The 22,714-nt window shown below is 40.8% G+C and overlaps 2 protein-coding genes across 2 annotated transcripts; one reads left to right on the top strand and one right to left on the bottom strand.

Annotated features, from left to right (window-relative positions):
* The first annotated feature begins 311 nt into the window (after positions 1-311).
* Positions 312-5,601, top strand: drc8 (dynein regulatory complex subunit 8). The gene is made up of 7 exons (XM_026168978.1): positions 312-589; positions 789-879; positions 2,856-2,928; positions 3,139-3,215; positions 3,708-3,750; positions 3,873-3,939; positions 5,314-5,601. The coding sequence occupies exons 1-7, from the start codon at positions 565-567 to the stop codon at positions 5,430-5,432; spliced, it is 495 nt and encodes a 164-aa protein (XP_026024763.1). The 5' UTR covers positions 312-564; the 3' UTR covers positions 5,433-5,601.
* Positions 5,602-6,883: 1,282 nt separating this feature from the next.
* On the bottom strand, positions 6,884-22,651 carry adpgk2 (ADP-dependent glucokinase 2). The gene is made up of 7 exons (XM_026170967.1): positions 22,069-22,651; positions 15,984-16,143; positions 13,412-13,602; positions 13,215-13,311; positions 12,979-13,115; positions 10,333-10,469; positions 6,884-9,874 (listed from the first exon to the last, which is right to left on the bottom strand). The coding sequence occupies exons 1-7, from the start codon at positions 22,262-22,264 to the stop codon at positions 9,311-9,313; spliced, it is 1,482 nt and encodes a 493-aa protein (XP_026026752.1). The 5' UTR covers positions 22,265-22,651; the 3' UTR covers positions 6,884-9,310.
* Between the last annotated feature and the right edge of the window lie 63 nt (positions 22,652-22,714).

Genomic DNA, 22,714 nt, shown 5'->3' on the forward strand with positions numbered 1-22,714 from the left:
AAAATAATCTTTATGGTGGCCCCATTGAAATAAAATGAAAAGTAATGTAAAATGCTATCATTATCTACATACTTGAAATGTTTTTAGTGTGAAAGAGTGTACTATTTGTTAATTTAAAAAAAAAAAAGTGTTTTTTTTTGTTAATTTTTTAAAAACCATTTTATGCATTTATACGGCGGAAGAAAATAAATAAGAAACAAGTATTTCTCTGCTCTCTTTGTTTGTTTTCAGTCTGTCTTATGTTTAAATGTGATACTTATAGATTAATTCGTAGAATAGTAACAAAATCCTTGGGAAAAAACCGTTATAGTATGAAAATACATTTACGTGGCTTCATTATGTCAGGAACTTCTGACGGGGTCACGTTGTTGGAAGGCTTTTTTTTAACGACTTCTTCAGCATGACGGAAAAAAAGAAATTAACTAATTAATATTGTGTCATTAGTAGCTCTGTGTAATTCGACAATGAAGGGTTTCTGGCGACAAAAAGATGGCAAACGTCAGAGGCGTTGAATAGGTGCCCTGCCATACGGTTGCTGGGCAACAGAAAGGCGACCGGACAAACATGGCGGAGAACAGCAAAAGTGCAGGTTGGTAATAGTAACTTTCATTTTCAGTTTGTTTACAAATTGAAAATATTGAGACCACAGTGAAAGTTTCAGTCTAGCTGAAACTCTGTGGTGACCCGTCATAGTGGCTGATCTTTGATGAAAGTATTGTCATTATTTTCTCCAGAACTAAGCCAGCTAAGCTAATGCTTCTCTATGTTTTCTTAATTTTGTCTGCCAGAGGCCACCGTGCTTAATACCAAGGTCCTCAAGAAGCTCAAAGGCGCTTTTCAAGCGTTTGACACAAAGTCTGACAACACAGTGGATATCAAGTGGGTAAAACAAGACAAGCCATTTACTTTATTACTGTAAAGATACTTAATAGGTACTATGAAGCTGATTACTATGAAAATCCAAAGGACCTTAAACGTTTTAACAAGTGCACAAGATGCAGTTTTGTGAGAAAATCTTGAGCCACCCCTCAATTCTTTGCATTTTGTTGTTGTTTGTTAATTTTTAGCAATAGCTCTTTCATTTTTATTCCAGTGTTGCACTTTTTTTGCCACCCCACGTAACACTTGCCTTTAGCATAAACAAGACAACTCCCTCAAGGGACAAGACCAGTGTTGTGTCAACACCAAAGAACTCAGCAAACTCAAAACAATTCAGCAAAGAACCTGTTTTAAAATTTACTGGTCACCTTTTATTAGCAGACTGTTGCAAAAACACATAATGTTTTTCCCATTTCTTTAGTTGAATCAGCAAAAAAAACAGGGATCTTAGTTTTATTTTGAAAACAGAAGTGCCATAGATATTTTTGATGTTTTTGAAAGAACTGGGCCAAACATCGGTGGCAATCATAAGCAAGTACAGCTGTATTTCAGTCAGTGGCAAAATTCCTGAAATTATGAATAAAGAAAAGTACTGACAGATTTTGATTCAACATGGAATAACATCTGATTGGTAAGAGGTCCCATTTTTCATCAACGAGTCTAACCCCAAACACAGCCGATGCAGTAACAGCATACCTGGATAGAAAAACACAAAATGAAACACTGTCTGCCTGGAGAACTATTCCTGAAGACTACAGAATTACAAAATTACAAGAATGCTTGCCACAGAGAACTCAGGCTGAAGAATGAAAATGGTCATACTAAACACTGACTTTCAAGAGAGAATTACACAGTGTCTTTATTTCCACTTATGAATGTACATGTTTCAATAAATTGCTGTAAGAAATATCCTTAAAATCTCACCAGAGCCTTGTGCAACCTGAGGAGCTCTAATCAGCCACACAGATGAAAACATCTGGCAAACAAATGTGCATGTCCTTTCTTTTCAGCGACAGTGCAGCGTGTTTTCTAAGCCAAGTGTGTGATTTCTATGTAAAATTAAACTAAATGGTAGAGTAGAATATTTTTAATTAGCATTATTAGAGGTCACAGCAACTTTAATTCCTAGGTATTTTTTTTTACTAACTTACGCAGATGCAGAAAGGTCGAAACACAGCTGTTTATTTAAATCTGCTCTCAGTAGGTTTCCTGTCTGTAAGTTTTTGAATTTCTCACTGGAGGTTTTAAATAGAGTGGAAACTGCACACAATGTGTCCTCCCTGCTAAAGTAACCAGATCCAAGTCGATGTCTGTATATAAACAGTCTATATATCTTTTATACAGTCTGACAAACTAAACGTGGACTTGGACAGTTTAGGACATTTTGCTAATCTAAAATTGTTGGTCTGTCCAGGGAAAAACGAATTATTTAGGTTAGAGATTTGGCATTTAGTTTGACAAAAACAAGTATTTGCGTTTCTAACTTCATTTCTACATAAATAACATGAACTTGAAAGTCAAGTGGCCCAATCTCTGAGAGCTGACTACTCCTGGAGCCAGGATTCCAGTCTTTATTGTAGCCACACTTCCTTTTCTTTCTTTTATGTCCATCACATTTGCTGAGATCTACATAACTTGTGAGTTTCCCTGTTAGATATAGCATAGGTGTCCATCCTGCAGTGTGGACTTCTGAATATTAGAGGCAATGAAAATGTGGGACTCAGTCTCAAGACATACAAAATGCTGTGCAGTTGAGATTACGCAGCTGTTTCCACTGGTAAATTGTTTGGTTGAAGTGGGTTATTTGGACACTGGCTGTGAGAAATAAAGTTTGTGGTTTGTCTCAAGGCTTTCCACTGGCTGAGTGGGCCGTAGGACATTGCGGTGAGATGGTTCATAGCACACAGGAATTAGTGAAACTAACTGAAACTGTCCTTTTAAATACTTTTAATGCACTTCTTGTCATTGTTTTCTAGGGAGATTGGCACCATCTTCTATTCACTAGGTTTCTTTCCCACTCAGGCAGACCTACAGAAGTTCACATCTGAGGTCAGCACAGCATCCTCCCGTAGTCTGGTTCTATTTTGGAAGATCAGTAATGGGGTGTGCAAACAGGGTTCTGACATTGTGCATTTCAGTAATGTTACAGAATCTCCTGTGCCATTATGTGACTGTTATAAAATCCTGGGTAACATTAGAAGCATTGTTTTTGTTAGAAAATTCAAAGCAAACCCCAACAGCCTATTCCTGTGCAACCAGGTGGAAGATGAGCGCTCAGGATATATCCACTGGGACAGATTCCTCCCAGCCATGACTAAAGTACTACTGGAGGACAAGTAAGACAGTTCAGTTATATCATTGTATAAAGAAATTTCTGATTTCTGTGTATGAGAAGAAGGCTGAGATGCAAATAGGAGTTAAGTTAAATCAAATTATCTATTATACAATGTATTTTTCTCTTATACTGAAGGCACACATGAATGCATTTCATTACTAAGAGTTTTGTGATCAGTCTGGTAAACATTGTGTAAACCTCAGTACTCTATTTTTGATCAGTGGTGTTTCAGGTCGGGTTTGTTCACCACTCAGGAAATACTACATGTCAGCCTTGTTTAAATAATTTATATCTCTTGCTTTTACACGTGAGCTTTTCTGTGCCTGAAGCTGCTGAAGTTTAGATTCAGACCAGTGTTAGCCTTAAACTCTTAAACAAAGAAGCAAAGAACAGCCAGTGCTACATCACTGATGTAATGATTTGGACATTAAACTCACTGTTTGCAGTATTTGGCTTGTCATCATTTCATTACTGCTGTGTTATTGTCTGTTAGGTTCCCTCCCATCTCTGATGAGCTTCTGCTTCAGGCCTTTGAGGTGAAATTTCCTGCTGTTTCCTTGTTCCTCATATTGTCCACTTTTTGCATAGGGACGCTAGTCTGGCAGTATAGGCATGTGATATTTGCTAAAACACAAAGGCACTTACACTCTGTTTGCAGGTTCTAGACAAAGAAAAGAGGGGATACCTTGAGCCTGAGGAGCTGACAAATTACATGACAAAGGAAGGTAAAACTGAGGGTTTTGTTTTTGTGTGCAATTAGAAGTAGATTACAATGACACAGTGACAACAGCAATAGAGATTTCTTACTGAGAAATGATGTGATCTGCAAGCGAAAAATCAGCTTTACAAATGTGATAATTATTGAAGTGATAATGTTAATAGTAGAATGAGAGGCAGAGCCTTCAGACTTCAGGAACATCTTCTGTGGAACCAGCTCCCAGTTTGGATTTGGAAGACAGACACCCTCTCTACTTTTAAGATTAGGCTTAAAACTTTCCTTTTTGCTAAAGCTTATAGTTAGGGCTGGACCAGGTGCCCCTTAATTACGCTGCAATGCTTCACTCACTATGTGCATACAACCACTCTCTATTGACTCATTAGTTATTATTAAACTCTGTCTCTCTTCCGGATGATCTGATATCGTCGTGTTGGTGTTGTTCCTGGAACAGCATAGTAAATGTTGTTCCAGGATCAACATTGCAAGTGACCAATCACATTCTTGTGACGTTATTCTTTGGCACACCAAGCCATTTGTGCATATATGAAATTCCAATGTTGCAAGGACAATATCAATGGTGCTTAGTGTTTATTAAAGGGTCAGGGTCAGGGTCCGTTGATCGGCGGACAGAGGCGGTTTCACGCAGCTTAAGTACAGTTTTTTGTTTTATGGCGGTTTTTCTGGAAGTCACAAAAGTATGACGTCACAACATTCTGATTGGTCACTTGCAATGTTGATCCTGGAACAACATTTACTATGTTGATCTGGGAACAACACCAACACGAGGATATCAGATTGTGCCTCTCTTCCATCCCTCTCTTTAATCCTGTCTTTCTCTTTTAACATCCCACTGGTCGTCCCCTCCTTGAGTCAGGTTCTGCCAGAGCTTTCTTCCTGTTAAAAGGGAGTTTTTCCTTCCCACCGTCAACAAGTCCTTGCTTAAAGGGGGTTATTTGATAATTGGGGTTTTCTGCATATCATTCTGGGGCCTCTGCATTACAATATATAGCACCTTTAGGTGACTGCTGTTGTAATTTGGTGCTATATGAATAAAACTGAATCAATGTAGGCAACAATTTGTGTGTACTTCACAGTAAATACAATAGATTGGTCCATGGCTTCCTATGTTTGCTTAAAAATAATTGGCATTCCATTTAGTTTTACTTACACAATGTTAATTGCGTGTGTACAGATCACTTGATATGCACGGATTGTTTGAATTTGTTAAGTTGAATTATTTATACCAGTTTTGATGTACACAATTGTAAAATAATTTTGTGTTCAGATTGCTTGGTGTTTGTGTGTAGATTGGAACAAACATCTGTTTTTTCTCAGGTAGATCAGCACGTTTGTGACTTGATTTTTCTCCATATCATATCAGGTGAGCCGTTCACTCAGGAGGAGATGGATGAGATGCTGACAGCGTTCACTGACGAAGAGAAGAAACATATCTATTATAAAGATGTTATCCCACATCTGACTCTAGAGCGTAAAATGTAGGCAGCGAAACAAAGGTTGCTTAATCAGCCTGTTGGTGCAGCCAAGTATGAAAGCATAATGTACAAATGCCAAATGAAATGTATGTAGGCAGTCTGTATGTCACCAAAACTGTTATACAATATAATCTTTATGTCTGTTGTGATAAAGAAATTAAATGTGCATACTTCAACTGGATTCAGATAAGAATACCATAAGAGTTTGAATGCTCAAGCCCTCGTTCCTTATTTAAGAAATGTTAAAAGGTTTCTCCAGTTTGACATTAAAGGAAAGTCCAGTACAGTATGAAATTACTGGTGTGATGCACTCCAGTCTCTGTGAATGTTAAAAAAACAATCACTAAAATGGCTTATGTTGGGTTTCTGTGCAGACATAAAAGAAATCATGGTACCACTGGTGCTGTTCAAATGATTTTCTGAGGTAATCTGGAGTTACAGAAATGAGCTACAGCTGAAGAAGCTGTATTTAAGAAAGCTGAAGGCTTGCTGCTTTCAGAACGTGCGCCCAAAATAGAGGGTGAGGGAACATGCTGGGTTATAAAAATAGCACAGGCTCCTCACCATCTCTGCAGTGGACTGCAAGTATGCAACACTTCTTTTGCATGGACAACATTCATTTTTAATCATTTGTTCATAGACAGAAACCTTTTAGTTATTGGGTTGGACTTTGTTTTGCTTTCAGAACTGCCTTAATTGTTTGTGGCATAGATTCATTAAATCACTAGAAACATTCCTCAGAGATTTGGGCATATTGATATGATAGCATAACACAGTTGCTGCAGATTTGTTGGCAGCACGTCCATGATGTGACTCTTCTGTTTCACCACATGCCAAAGGTTCTCTGTCGGACTGAGATCTGGTGACTGGGGAAGCTATTTGAGTACAGTGAACTTGTGGTCATGTTAAAGAAATTAGAGAACTGAAATGATTTGAGCTTTGTGACATACGTTATCCTGCTGAAACAGCCATCAGAAGACAGGTACGCTGTAGTCATAAAGGTTGTCTGTGGAGTTTAAATGATGCTCAGTTAGGACCAAGAAAATATCCTCCACGTCATTGCGCCACCAGCAAACATTTGGTACCAGGCGGGATCCATGCTAAACTTGCCTGTTGTTTAAATGTGGGCCTGTTGGTGCAGCCAGTGGACAAAATATGAAAGCATAATGTTTAAATACCAAATGAAATGAAATGTGTTAAATGTGAGGAGAGGAAAAAACCTTCATTGCAGTGAATTATGTTGTGACAAAGAAGCTGTGATGTTACATCCAACAGTATTTGTTAACTAGTGTCTAAAATAACTTCTGAATTCAGCAGACTCTGTTCTTAGAATTGATTTTTTTTTTTTTTTTTTAAAGAAAGAAGTAGATTATCTTCTTGTCTAAAATGTAGTTTGCAGCCAAAATGATTGTGAACATTTTCAATAAATGACCCCTAAAAATAAAAACAACAAATCAATGATTGCTTAATCAGCATTTTATCAGGCGATTCTGCATCAAATAGTCAAACATGCATGAAATAGTTAAACACAACATTGAAACATGGATGACATGACTTATCTAGAGGTTAGATAAGCAATGCGGTGGTGAAAACAACCACTTCACTATGTGAGCAGGAACACATGCTATGGTTTCCATTCACAGTAAAAACACAACCCGTTACTCTTTAAGACATAAGGAAAGATCAGCCTATAGTGATAGAAAAAGTCTGTATTAAAGGTTCCCTTTTCGCTAAACCCCAAATGTAAAAACAGAATAAGGCTCATTATCTTTCGGTCAATCAATCAATAACAAAACACCATGAAATCATTACAGCCGTGATACAGAGAAAAGATTTAAAGGGATATCCTGTTCTCTACATTTCCCTTTTTCACACTCTGTAACAAAATAAATGTGTTCCTCTTAAAAAAAAAAAAAGCATGTTTGGTAAAATTGATAAACGAACAAATAGATTAATCAAGAATGACAAAAAGTCCACTTGCATGTTGAAGTTTACCTGTGAAAGTGAAGGTGGATCTGTGGAAGGAATATGTGTGTGTGTGAGTGAGAGAGAGAAAAATAGCTGGCTATGATCCCAGTTAACTCCAGCTGCATCAGTAAATACAGGTTTGAGTCCAATCCCAGAAGGTAATTAGATGATTGTGGAGAGGCTGGGTCCCCCTTTCACCAAAAGATCATCTCAGTGGGGGTTTAAAGTAACAGGGATTAATATCTTGACTCTAAATCCAATACGTGACGCAAAGACTACATGAAGAAAATATGATTTGAGTGGTCCAGTATTCCAGACATTGGGGGTATTCATGATGCGCAACAGCATGGATTCAAGTAGATTGTTAATGCCCCTTTAAATAACAAGTGTTCCACTATATTCAGTCATATCACGTGACACACATGTCAGGAACTTCACTGTTGCAACAACATTGGCTAGGATAGTCCACACTGGTTATTTGGTCTTTAAAGAGCCATAAAAAACAGAAGAACAAAAAATAATTAGAAAGAGGATGTAAAACAGGTATGACGAACTAACAGAAGAGCGACAGGAGATGGAAAAAGGAAAGGAAAATCAGAGCATGGAGGTAGAGAGGAAGATGTTTGACATCATGTGCAGCTACCAAAAGTGGTCTCTTAACATTGATTTTGCATTATTGCACTGCAACGGAACCACAGAGGAATGACAATCCACACACAAACACACCCAAACCACTAAGCACACTTTTCACATACACAGGGAGGAACAGGGCCTTTCTTTGCCTTTTTAATGCAATAGTAGGGGGAAGAGGAAGGATAGCCTGTCATTAAAAGAACATTTTGGTGTCTTTAAACCTGCACCTGGGATTACTTTGCAGCTATTTAGCGGTCAATATATATATTTTATCCCTACTACACCAAAGGACCGCAGATTTGGTCCTAGTTTCAAAAAACTTCGTAATTTTTCATTAAAATGCTTCAGATATTTTCAGTCATAGGTAGGTTCAAGTTCATCTGAAAATGTGTGTTGCACAAAGGCAGGTGAAGTCTAAAGCTTGTTCACTGGTCTGAGTTGTAGAGTTCAAGTGGTTGACAAGATCCACCTACTTCTGATTCTTCTGAATCCGTTTTCTGCATAGTGAAGCCCTGCATTTACATGACTTAAGGAGGATTTTATCCTTCAGCAGAAGTTGTGCAAAACAATTAAAAAGGCTACTAAAAATGCTGTATTATTTAAAAAGAAACTTAAAACCCTCCACAACCTACAGTTTGGCATCTGACTTTATCCATACCTCGTTCCTCTTTATCTCATATTGACTGAACATCTTCTTGTAAGGCATTGGATAAATAGAGGGCAGCTGATTTAAAATCAACGGAGTCAGATGATGGATGAGTTGACATGGAAATCCAAGTAAGAAACAGCAGGACTGATTTTGTTTAAAAAAAAAGAAAAAGAAAAAAAAGAAAAAAGAAATCCAATTGAGGTGATGTGCATGGGTTTCACACGCAGAAAAAGACAAGGAGAGATTAAATCAGTGATGGTTTAACCTAACTGATAAACTACAATAAGTCTAGTTAGCAGATATTTCACTTAATTACTTAAGTATAATTTTTGATTGCCTTTTCTTTGTATCGTTTTCAAAAATCAAACATTTGAAGGCCTAACCTGATAGATAACCACTGTTCTCCATCATCTGACTCCAACTATGAAGGATAACAATTTTCCTTAATGTGCACCTCAGGCTGTGAGACACAAAGGACGACTCATCAGCCTGATACCTGCGTCAGTTTCTGAAGGCTAGTGTGCATCACACCTAGATCAAGTTTCCAGAATCACGCGGTTCACTAACATCTGATCAGCACGACACACACACACACAAACATACACACAGACAGACCACTTGGTGTCTGTCCTTCTCTAGATTTGCAGAACCAGGCCAGCAGCTGAGACGTTGTCCCCTCCACCTGCAGTCTGATAAACCTCAGTGCACACCAGCACTGGTGCTACACAGATGTCATAGTCCTCTTCACTCCAACAGCTGACAGGCCTGGTCTCCTGTAAAGGGATACGCTGGCTTCCCTCCTGTCGGCTAACGGAGAAAGAGTCGTCCATTATGAGCCTCGCCTTGCTGGGATCAATGTCATTAGAGCCACAGACGTGGCGGTTAGCTGTGAGCGAAGCCTTGGCAGTGGCTGACATGGTGTTCTTCCACTTGGAGCCACGAGTCACAATCATGGCTTGAAAAGCCAGCGTGTGGACATGGAGTCGGGTCAGTGGTTTGACTGTAGCTCGGGCACCATTTGCCCGACTTTCTGCACTGGCTTCCTTGTGGCGCTGGTTCAAAATGCGATAGACCTCCCTCATCTGGTCAAGAACAGTAGCTACACGAGGGTTTGGGTCTGACAATACGGTGATGTTGGAGCCTTTGAGCGAGCTAAGCAGGTTTGGAAGTTCCTGCTCATTCATCCCCAAAGAGTCCGCCTGGAAAAGCAGAATTAAGGTAACTCGTTAAAACCGATTTTACTATTTACTACTTTTACATTTTCATCAGGTCTGCACATGTGTGTTGGCTGCTTTGTTATGCTGAGTGGAATAAACTACAGCCTTTGTGTTGAGTGCACAAAGAAAACCATGGCTTTGAGGTCTAGCCACAACAATATTCATTATGTGTTTACAGTATTGAAGAGGCTTGATTATGGGGCAAAATTTGCACCTTTGAAAGCAGCAGAACATCGCATTTCTTCAAAATATGATTATGCAAAAGTGGAAAGCAAATACAGCTCCCACTGAGTCAGCCTGCTTTGCTTTGAGTTTAACTAAGCAAATCTTCCTGGCATCCATCTATTTTCACAAAGCTGACTCATTCTGTTTCTGTAAATAAACATTTTACTTCTTCAGTGTTGGTGATATCATTTTGCTCATTGATCAGTCAAACATACATGGGGAATGACGTAGTGGAGCAGGTCTTCCATGATGCTCTCTTCCACAAAACTTGCCATTTCAAAATGAATTCCAATTTGAGGGGATGAGGAGGAAAGCAGGTGTCCCAGACGGGAGAGGAGGGCTTCTCTCTCACCTGAAATGATCCAAAATAGGTGGAAGATTAAAGAAGAGTTGTAGACGCTGTCAGGCAGATCGCAGGGTGTCAAAAACAAAACAGAACAAAACAAACAAACAAACAAACAAACAAAAACAAAAACAAAGAGAAGCGAAAGGGTGCAGTGATGTTAAAGGAAGGAGCAACTCAACAGGAAAGACAAAAGGGTAATGAAAGAGTGGAAAAACAGCAGAGACATGGGGGAAAACAGCAGACCAGAAGACAAAGGTACTGTCAGATCAAATAACACACAGCTGATCTGCTGTGCAAACAGCCTGGCTCAGAGGGGGAAGCTGGTTATCAGCCTATGATACTACCTCTGTGTTTTGTTCTTCTTTTGACATCAGTTCTTACATACAGTGGGGCAAAAAAGTATTTAGTCAGCCACCGATTGTGCAAGTTCCCCCACTTAAAATGATGACAGAGGTCAGTAATTTGTACCAGAGGTACACTTCAACTGTGAGAGACAGAATGTGAAAAATAAATCCATGAATTCACATGGTAGGATTTGTAAAGAATTTATTCGTAAATCAGGGTGGAAAATAAGTATTTGGTCACCTCAAACAAGGAAAATCTCTGGCCCTCACAGACCTGTAACGTCTTCTGTAAGAAGCTTTTCTGTCCCCCACTCGTTACCTGTATGAATGGCACCTGTTTGAACTCATCATCTGTATAAAAGACACCTGTCCACAGCCTCAAACAGTCAGACTCCAAACTCCGCCATGGCCAAGACCAAAGAGCTTTCGAAGGACACCAGGAAAAGTATTGTAGACCTGCACCAGACTGGGAAGAGTGAATCTACAATAGGCAAGCAGCTTGGTGTGAAAAAAATCAACTGTGGGAGCAATCATCAGAAAATGGAAGACATACAAGACCACTGATAATCTCCCTCGATCTGGGGCTCCACGCAAGATCTCATCCCGTGGGGTCAAAATGATCATGAGAACGGTGAGCAAAGATCCCAGAACCACACGGGGGGACCTGGTGAATGACCTGCAGAGAGCTGGGACCAAAGTAACAAAGGTCACCATCAGTAACACACTACAACGGCAGGGAATCAAATCCCGCAGTGCCAGACGTGTTCCGCTGCTGAAGCCAGTGCATGTCCAGGCCCGTCTGAAGTTTGCCAGAGAGCACATGGATGATACAGCAGAGGATTGGGAGAATGTCATGTGGTCAGATGAAACCAAAGTAGAACTTTTTGGTATAAACTCAACTCGTCGTGTTTGGAGGAAGAAGAATACTGAGTTGCATCCCAAGAACACCATACCTACTGTGAAGCATGGGGGTGGAAACATCATGCTATGGGGCTGTTTTTCTGCCAAGGGGACAGGACGACTGATCCGTGTTAAGGACAGAATGAATGGGGCCATGTATCGTGAGATTTTGAGCCAAAACCTCCTTCCATCAGTGAGAACTTTGAAGATGAAACGAGGCTGGGTCTTCCAACATGACAATGATCCAAAACACACCGCCCGGGCAACAAAGGAGTGGCTCCGTAAGAAGCATTTGAAAGTCCTGGAGTGGCCTAGCCAGTCTCCAGACCTCAACCCCATAGAAAATCTGTGGCGGGAGTTGAAAGTCCGTGTTGCTCGGCGACAGCCCCAAAACATCACTGCTCTCGAGAAGATCTGCATGGAGGAATGGGCCAAAATACCAGCTACTGTGTGTGCAAACCTGGTAAAGACCTATAGTAAACGTTTGACCTCTGTTATTGCCAACAAAGGTTATGTTACAAAGTATTGAGTTGTATTTTTGTTATTGACCAAATACTTATTTTCCACCCTGATTTACGAATAAATTCTTTACAAATCCTACCATGTGGATTCATGGATTTTTTTTTTTTTTTTCACATTCTGTCTCTCACAGTTGAAGTGTACCTCTGGTGCAAATTACTGACCTCTGTCATCATTTTAGGTGGGGGAACTTGCACAATCGGTGGCTGACTAAATACTTTTTTGCCCCACTGTACAGCTATCACCAAATGTGGCCAAAATCCAGCCAACTTCAAGTGTCACTGGTCAGTATGCTTAACTATGCTTAAAGCCCTGAGCTTTCATAGACACTACCTGATAAAGGTGCATGGGATCATATATCCACGATCTCCTGATTACAAGCCCTCAACAATTTGCGTCACTGTGAGAACAGCTCCAGGTAACAGTGATACACAGCTGGGACATTTCGTGTCCTGCCTCTAGCACACTCTACTCAGACACCACCCTCGTGTAAACAAATTTGAGCATTTCCAGTAGTGAGAGTTGACAATCTCAACTCCAGACAATGACCCAAATTATCTACCAACTTTGTCCAGAGTTCATATTTAAGGTGAAACCTCTTTCCTTTTGATAACTACAATTAGTAGAATTTTAATCTCCAGGTGATATGAGAGAGTAACGCTAACCTCAAACTGCTTTGGTTAACCCAGGATAATACGTTCAACGTCAGCGAGCCCAACTGTGCATCAGAAAGAAGGGAACACCTTTCTTACCTGACCGGAAAGGGAAGTTGTCCATCATTTGGAGCCCTCCCACCACCAGTAGGTCAGGTTTGAAGTCTATAAGTTTCTGAGCAAACTCCTCCATAGAGGACAGGTAGGGGTTATTGGCATCGCTGTGAATGATGTATCTACAGAACACAAACACACAAACAAAGTGAACAACTATCACCTCAGAGCACCGTGTACACACGCACTCCACGCTTCTGATGCATCTGTATGACACCTACCTATTGGCTCTACGTGAGGTATAGCGCCCCCAGCGGGCACCAGTTGGATACTCCAGAATCAGATGAATGTCTGGCTCATCTATCACTTTACCTGCCACTGAGGAGATAAAAGGAATATCACAAAGTACATAAAAATTACAAAACGGAAATTTCATTCAAAGTAAAATGGATGCATCACTTTGTCTTATTTCGAGTACCTGTAATGTGCTGCGACAGGACATCAGTAAAATCGGTGCTGAAAGTTCCCCCTAGCAACACATCACATCCCTCGGTTGCCATGCGACTAGCCATTACTGGAGCATTGCCGCCTACTGACCATCTGTTTCCAGGTAAGTCACGGGCCCCCTCGACCAGCTCGCTAAAGAGGGTTTCATTTAGCATAAAACGCCTGTGGGAGAAGAAAAAAAACTTTGGTTTAAACTGTGAAAATGAAAACTGACATTACTGTGATTTATGGTGCTTAAATTACATTATTAATTAACTTTCCACAGAATGAAAAAAACAAAACAACAGCATCTGCCACTAATATGATCGCTTAACTTCTTTCCTGCATATTGATATGTCCTGCACCACCCTGGGTTAAGAGACTGAACCCCAAGTTGCTCTACGATCTAGTGCTCTAGTGTGTGAATGTGTGTGTGAATGGGTGGATGACTGGATGTGTAAAGCGCTTTGGGGTCCTTAGGGACTAGTAAAGTGCTATACAAATACAGGCCATTTACCATTTACGATGATTTCATCGGAGTATGAATGTGTTTATGAGTGTGCTTTGATTGTTCCAGCGCTAGCAAAGCTCTATATAAGAACCAGCCTATTTACCATTTATCCTCACATAAGTCTCTTGGCATCCCAAAAGTCATAGAGAAACCCATTCTGACCTTCTCTATACTTTTCCATCAACACTCTCAAACATCACATCTTCAGTGCTCTCTGTCAATATGAGACGATATTGCTGCTGTCTGATCATCACCATCTTAACCCACTTTCAAGAACTCTTTCTCATAGCTTCATCGTATGGCTCACCAGCTTTATCCCTCTGTAGTTGCTACAGCTTTACACATCGGCCAAGTTCTTGAAAGTTGGTATCGTTCCACTGCCATCTCTACTCAACATCTCCATACCTCCACAAGTGTTTTATCTGGACCAACTGCCTTTCCTCTCTTCATCCTCTTCAAAGGTTCCCTCACTTCCTCCTTACTAATCCTTTGCAATTCCCCACACACTCTTGCTGTCTTCTCTCTCTGCTCCTTAAAGTACCTCTTTCAGTCTTCAACACACTCTCTTCAGTCATTAGTACATTTCTATCTGTATCCTCCACAATCCTGAAACAGTGCACATCCTTTCCACCTGGATCTTTTCCTTTCCACCTCCTATGCCACCTCTCTCTTCCTAAACACCTAGACTCCCAGTACTCCCACTGCTGCAATGCAGTGGGAGACGAAGGCTGAAATATATTACTTCTATATCCATCCTTTTGAGCATTAAAAGTGGGGTGATCATAAAGAAAAGTGCAGTAGGACCCTCACTAAACATACAATATGATCACCCTCAGGATGCCAGAATGCTGGATATCAGAATGAAACAGCATGAGGACTCGGCTTGGTTGCCAGATAATTGCATCTCATTCTTGCTTATCAGTTAACGCAGCGGTCCCCAACCTTTTTTGTGCCACGGACCGGTTTGTGCCCGACAATATTTTCACGGACCGGCCTTTAAGGTGTCGCGGATAAATACAACAAAATAAAACTAGTACCGATACTGAAAAAAAAGATTGATTCATAACACACGTGAAAAGACCCAGGAAAACAGAGTTAACGAAAAAAACGATAACAAAATAACGCTAAAAACCGATAAAAACCCTGAAAACCATACATTTCACACCCGAGTCTAAACTCTCGCGGCCCGGTACCAGTCCGTGGCCCGGGGGTTGGGGACTGCTGAGTTAACGCTCACACAGCAGCTTTCTTATAGCCTGAAGTCACAAATATAAATACTTGTTAAAACTTTTTTTTTTAAATGCACATCTCCAATGATAGGTAGAACAAACAGCCGTAATAACAAAGCACCCTTTCAAAATAAGCATCTTTACCCAGATAAAAAACAATTTTCTCTTGTTCTTTGAACATATTATTAGACATTTATTCATTTAGATTAGATGCTTCAGAATGACTCTGCATGGTATTTACACAAAGTCTAAATACATTCAGTCATTTGGCTGCCATTAAGAACGTACAATCCCCAAAACGGGCAGTATAAGGACCAGAGAAATAAGTTTAAATGTTAAAAAAGACACAGTTTCTGTCTCTAACAGAAAAGTCTTAATTCATGTTAGCGCGCATTCTTTTTCTATGTGGGTTCCTGCTGATTCTGTAGTCTTGTTGCCCTTAGGGTGTTTTATTCCAGACAATGAACAAGAGCTCACAGGCGCCAGAACACGAGCAGTCAGCAATGACTGAGCAGATCAGGGAGATTAATTCAACTGTATTCTCAAGACTTAAAAAGCCTTTTAAACAGCAGCAAAAATGAAAAAAAAAAACAAAACAAAAAAAATGGTAAACTTTCAGTACAAACACCTCAAATTCCAGTTTAAGATTAAAAGGAAAATTCAGAAGAAAAAACTCAGAGCACCGATAGGACTGCAAATATTTGAATAGCCACAATTTTATTTATTCAAAGTACATGTGTATCTATGTGTATATACTCAAAATTTGCTTCCAGATCTGGACCTCTACTTTTAAATGGGCTCATCTTCACACAGACATCACTTACTCTGCAGCTGCTCCTGGTGCAAAGAAATATGCAAAGCTCTGAGCCAGCTGCTCCACATTTTCTAGGTAGTCATGATGCAGGGGCTGGTCTGTGGGCTGGATGCCTGTTTTATTAAGCAGTGACACACTGTCTACTATCAGGTCAACACAACCTCCAAAACCTGTGAATGAAAAAGAGAGAAAGAAACTCAAAGAGGCAATATTCATTTGGAAATCAGGACAGGGAGAACACTGGTATGACTAGTCACACTGCTTTTACCTTTGTGCTCCAAAGCCACTAAAATAACCTCACAAATCATGTAAGGTGTGCCCCAACTTCATCAGCATTTAAAAGCAAACTAGACAACATTCCTGCTTAGCCCTTGAGTTTAGTTGCAGGTTGAATTCATTTTTAAATTTTAGGCCTTTTCTATTGTTACTGGACTACACTTGACAGTGTCATTTCTCTTCCTTTTACAGGTTATAACCAGTGTTTTTTGTTTTTTCTATCACTGTTTATAATAACAATAATAATTTTCCTTTTTACTATATCATTGCTGTTTTTTTGTATTGATGAAGTTTTACGTTATAAACATGGTGCCATGCTACGATTTCTGTGATAGCATATGCCGTATGAAGTACGTGTGTTTTTCCGCCTGAAACAAAATGTGCTAAATATATACAATTTTGTTTGAAAATAAAACATACTAAATAGTGAGAAATCCACACAACCTGCAGCTGCTGTGCCCAGTACGGCTGCATTTATCTCCAATCACAGCTGAAATAGTGACACACTGTCAGAGTTTCAGCTGCTGGATCAATCATATGTCCCATCAGCAGATATAGAAGCTCTGAGCTTCACAGATGCCGGTCATGTCTGAACAGGGGCCAACGCTTCAGGCAGGCAGGCAACTTGTTTAAGATTTGAATAAATTTTGCATGACGCTGGCGTAAACTTTACTCATGCTCCTTTGTCTGAATTTGCAACCCTATCTTTTTTTCCTGCTGTAGCTTCATATAAAAAATATAAAATAACCCTTTGGGATACAGTTAGATTTGCTTTCATAAGGTTAATATAAATATGGTGCATTTTATAGTCCTTCAGGACCCTGTCACAGAAAGCAGGTTTAGTGGAAACTCAGAGTTTGTTAACCCTGAGAGGAGATGAGTGAGTTTACTGTTCCTGAAACAGAGCCAACTTAACCTAACCTGTTCCCCTATATATTTTATTGAACAGAGCTTCTCTCTGAATGTTCCCTCATGCTGCACCTGCACCATCTCTATGACACCATTTCATTTCCCCCATTATTACAGTCAATGTCAAAGCTGTTTACATCTTTACAAACAGTTAAATGCTGGTTAATCTTCTTATTAAATCAATCATGAATGTAAGGATAACAGTGGACATCAATGGGCACTGTGGATTAGCTCAGAATAAAATAAAGAAGTTGCCCAATTGTTAGTTAACTTGCACTGCACATTTTGTAATCCCTGTTACAATAAAACTAACTTTTATTGCACTTTAGGCAAAAAAAAAAGAAAGAAAAAAAGCCAAAAAAGATCAAAGATCAATAATTTCTCATGCTGGAATAAATGATGCTACTGTTGTTGTCTGCGCCACTTAAGATTCTTAAATGGGACTAAATGCAGTTTAAAGTGAGATTTTAAAAACAGGCTAAAGACTGGATGTTGAGCAACATTTTGAAAAGCTGCAATATCCGAAAAGGATTTGCACCACTAAATCAACAAAAATCTGTCTTCCTTGTGCTGTGGAAATCCAAAAGTCAGTTTACAGCTGAATAATTATATTTAAGAAATGTAAAATGTCATATTTGGTCACATTTTTAACCATTTATCTGTCTATGAAAAATCAAGAGTGGGTAACTGATGGTTGAAGTTTCATCTATTTCTGGAGCTGAAAACTCAAAGAGTTAATTAAGACAGAATTTAGAGTTAGCATTTGTCAAACCTGTTTCTGGGTCAGGGCTCAGGTTAAGTGTCAGTAAGCCATTATTTATGTTGTACTGTTCAATCCTGCAACTAATAGCAATAAACGTTAATCCATCCCTCATGGCCAACTCTGCTCTGATACGAGTGCTCAAAATAACAGACTCCAGCACTTTATTTAGCGTTAGCACAATTGAGCAGCAGCATCAATAACAGCCTGGTAGCACACCCGGACAGTGTCTTTATTGCGGCTGGGGATTTTAACCACGCGGACCTGAAATCTGTACTTCACAATTTCCACCGTAATGTGAAGTGTGCTACCAGAGGAGATAGAACGTTGGACCAGGTGTACACCAACATGGCGAATGCGTACAGAGCCCAGGCTTATCCCCACCTGGGTCTGTCAGACCATCTCTCCCTTCTGCTACACCCAATATACACACAAAAGATCAAGAGCACTGGGATTACAACCAAAACCATGAGAACATGGCCGCAGGATGCTATTCCGATGCTTCAGGACTGTTTCCACTGCACAGACTGGGATGTATTCAAGGTGCAGGACACTGACAATCGTGTCGCATTGGACAGTTACACCTCCACTGTCTTGGACTACATCTGTTTCTGTGTGGACAATGTAACAACTTGGAAACGATTCCGTGTGTTCCCTAATAATCCACCCTGGATGACACACGGAGTTCAACAACTTATTCGAACGAGGAACAACGCTTTCAAATCCGGGGACCAGGAGGCATACAGTGCTGCCAGGGCCAACCTGAGAAGAGGCATCAAGACTGCCAAGCAGCAGCACAGGAGGCGTATCGAGGCCAGGTTTGAGAACAACACAAACCCAAGGCAGGTCTGGGAGGGCATCAGGGCTATCACGGACTACAAAAGAAGAACACCATCACCCTCAGCCGACAGTTCTACTCTGGCTGAGGATCTAAATCTCTTTTATGCCCGTTTTGACAGGGAGAACACCGACCCTGTCCTGTCCCCTCTCCCCTCAACCGACCCTGTTCCGGTCCTGAGCACTCATGAGCTGAGGCGTGTGTTCCGGAGCATTAACACCAGGAAGGCGGCTGGGCCGGATGGAGTGCTGGGCCGGGTGCTAAAAGACTGTGCTGCGGACCTGGCGGACGTCTTCACCTCTATATATAACACCTCGTTGTCCTGTTCACTGGTACCATCCTGTTTCAAAGCAGCAACCATCGTTCCCATCCCAAAACAGTCAAATGTCACATGTCTGAACGATTTCAGACCTGTGGCACTCACCCCCATTCCCGCCAAATGCCTGGAGAGACTGGTCATTAAACACATCAGAGCTGCTTTTCCACCATCCCTGGACTCGCACCAGTTTGCATACAGGGAGAACCGGTCAACCGAGGATGCGATCGCCACAGTGCTGCACACATTACTGAAGCACTTGGAACACAGGAACACCTATGCACGGCTCCTCTTTGTAGACTACAGCTCGGCTTTTAATACCATCCGGCCATACAAACTCCGTCCCAAACTCCACCAACTGGGACTTAACTCCTCTCTGTGCAACTGGATTGTGGACTTCCTCACTAACCGTAGACAGAGTGTCAGAGTGGGTAAGAACACCTCTTCCACCCTTGTGGTCAACACCGGTGCCCCTCAGGGGTGTGTTCTGAGCCCTCTGCTATACACTCTCTTCACCCATGACTGTATTTCCTCCTGCGCGTCCAATCTCATTGTTAAGTTTGCAGATGACACTACAGTGCTCGGACTTATATCCAACAATGATGAGACAAACTATAGGACAGAGGTGCAACAACTAGAGTCATGGTGCCACGACAATAACTTGGTCTTAAACACCAAAAAGACCAAGGAGATCATTGTAGATTTCCGGAAGAGGGGTCATAACAACCATCTGCCTCTCTTCATTGGCAGTGAGGCGGTGGAGAGGGTGAGCAGTTTTAAATTCTTGGGGGTAACTGTGACCGAGGACCTGTCCTGGGGCAACCATATCACCTCAGTTGTACGGAAGGCCCAACAGCGCCTCTACTATCTGAGGAGACTGCGGAGCGCACACATTCCCAGATCTCTGATGTTGAACTTCTACAACTGTGCCATCAGCAGCGTTCTGACGTATGGATTTCTAGTGTGGTTCCCCAGCTGCACCAAGGCCGATCAGCAAGCACTCCAGCGGGTGGTGAAAGAAGCTGGCAGAATTATTGGAACAAGTCTGCCAGAGATCAGTAATATCTTCCCCACTCGCTGTCTGAGGAGGGTGCACAGTATCCTGCGGGACCAACATCACCCTGCGCGCCACCTTTTCCATCTGCTGCCCTCAGGGAGAAGGTACAGGTCTATACAGGCCAGAACATCCAGACTGGCCAACAGCCTGTATCCACAGGCTGTGAGGCTCCTGAACTCTCTGCCCCCCTCTCACAGACAATAACCATATCCAACTTCTTAATAGCAATGAACTGGTCTGCATTGGTGCATCATATCTTTATTCTCTTCCCCCTCCTGCCCTCCCCCTCTTTCTTAAATAGATAACTACCATATCTGATATCATATCTCACAGTACAATAATATTGAATGGGTTGCATTGTTGTATTTTGTCATGTTTCTCAGGTCTTTGTCTGAATTTCTACGAACATTATTGCTAAGGATTGTCTTATTGCATTGGAGTCACACTGGGTTAAATATGTACACTTGGGTTTTAAGGGGTATTTATTATTTTCTTCTTTTTTTTGGGTTGTATGGAAGCCCCAAACGCAATTTCATTGTTCTTGACAATGACAATAAATAAATAAATACTAAAATACTAAATACTAAATACAGCACATGTTGCCAGTATGTTGTTGTTTATTTTTCTGGTTATTTATGAACCCTTTTGGCACCATGAAAACAAGCTTTTACTTATAGTTTGTTCTAATTTGATGTGACACACAAACACATGCAACTAGTCAACAACAGCAACAAAAACAACAACAAGGCAACAACAAGGCTGATTCTGATCTTTTGGCAGAAATTTCTTATAATCGCATTTACATCAGGTTGTACTGTTGCTGAGCTTATTGGTAACCTATTGGGTAAAGGCTGGACAGACAAGTTGATTCTTATTGAGTGTCTGTGCGATGGTCCAAAGCACAAGGTTTTAGGACTTGCTCACGAGACAAAACACTGGATTACTATAAGAATACCAGAGCTTACATCACATGAGCCTGCACAGTTGTTTTTAAGAAGTTCAAAGTACAACCAAGGGTTTTGCTGCTTATAAACTTCTGGCAGGTAAACTCACAAGACTGTTCAAAACATCTTAACTATTTATTTCTAAGTGGGGTTTGTTTACTCAAGCATAAATAAATAAATACTCTAATATATCTTTATTATAAAAAGGCCAAAAATAAGAGGAAAGTGGACAGACATGTGTTATTTAAGATAACACAAACACTCTTCCTTAATGTCATGCAGAGAAGTTGTCATTATATTCATAATCTCCCCAAACCATCTGTTTTCATCCAGAAAAAAACCCCCAAGCTCCAAAAAATATTAAGCTTCCTTTGCTAGTTAAGTAGTGTATATATTACTGATAACTGCAGATACTGCCCCACCTTACACATTACTGAAGTGAATGTCATAATTGGCTCAAGTCATTGTTGAAATCATTGGATGCATCCTTACTGGAAGATAATTACCAAACAGGAAAACAGCTAAAACACACACAAAAAAACTGATCTTCTGTTTAAAAGAAAGTGGAAAAGTTGTATTTTAATTAAATATATTTTCCTTTATATGCCAAACGCCAAACCTGTAACCCGGAGCACACTCATTGAGACTTTATTTCTAAGCTGGAACTAATCATCTTATCTGGTGACCACCTTTCATGGTTATTGCCCCTCCGCACCATCTATTCAGGCTTCAACACACAACCTTATTTATTTCCATAAGAAACCCCTAAATGTACTTTTCTCAGTTTACTAAAGTTTGACATTAAATATGAGGCAAATATTATCCACTGCGTTAACAACTTATTTTCTGTTAGTGAATGCGGGCAGTGACTAATGTTACTGTTATTCTGGCGCCGTTTACCTGATCGATCATTAATCCACAAACCCCTGAAATTAGGTTGCACTCATACAGTCTATGGTTAGGCTAGCCACCGTTAGCTAGCTCGTAACGCTTACCAATCGCTACTCTGGGTCTGGCGACGTTATTCATCCCCACTTTCTGCTCAGCCCGGAGCAGGGAGGAAAGGACTGTGTCCAGTCGGTCGTCCAGCACTGCATTCTGGGGTGACCGGAACCAGAGGGCCAACACAACCACAAATAAGGACACGACAGACCCATATTTCACCCACGGTACCCTGCCTCCCGCCTCCATCGCTCGCTCTCTTGCTCTGTGTACAAGCGCTCTCTCCCCCTGCGCTGCCGCTGAAAAGCTGTGCTCTAGGTTGTCTGTTTTGGTCGCCCGAGTGTCCCGGATGTACCTTAATGGGGCGGATACCGAACAGTGGATTTTCTGCGATACTAAGAAAAATCACTTCAACTGCATTCTTGTCTCTTTTACAAATACCCCCCCCCCCCCCAAAAAAAAACCAAACAAACAAACAAAATCGTCGCTTCAAATTCTGTTTTAAGAGGTGCTGTTTAGTTGGGGAACGGGAAACGCTTACGTGGAAAACTAATGAGGGGAGGGACGTGGACGGGTTTGTTTTTGCTGACAAGGCGGAAGTGGCTCGTTTGTCTTTTTTCAGTTTAACAGTTTAGCCTTTGATTAAAAGTTCACTACACAATTATTGCGGCGAAAACGATCCTAAATATGTTTTTTCCA

This window comes from Astatotilapia calliptera, chromosome 1 (assembly GCF_900246225.1).
Source record: "Astatotilapia calliptera chromosome 1, fAstCal1.2, whole genome shotgun sequence".
Taxonomy (NCBI): domain Eukaryota; kingdom Metazoa; phylum Chordata; class Actinopteri; order Cichliformes; family Cichlidae; genus Astatotilapia; species Astatotilapia calliptera.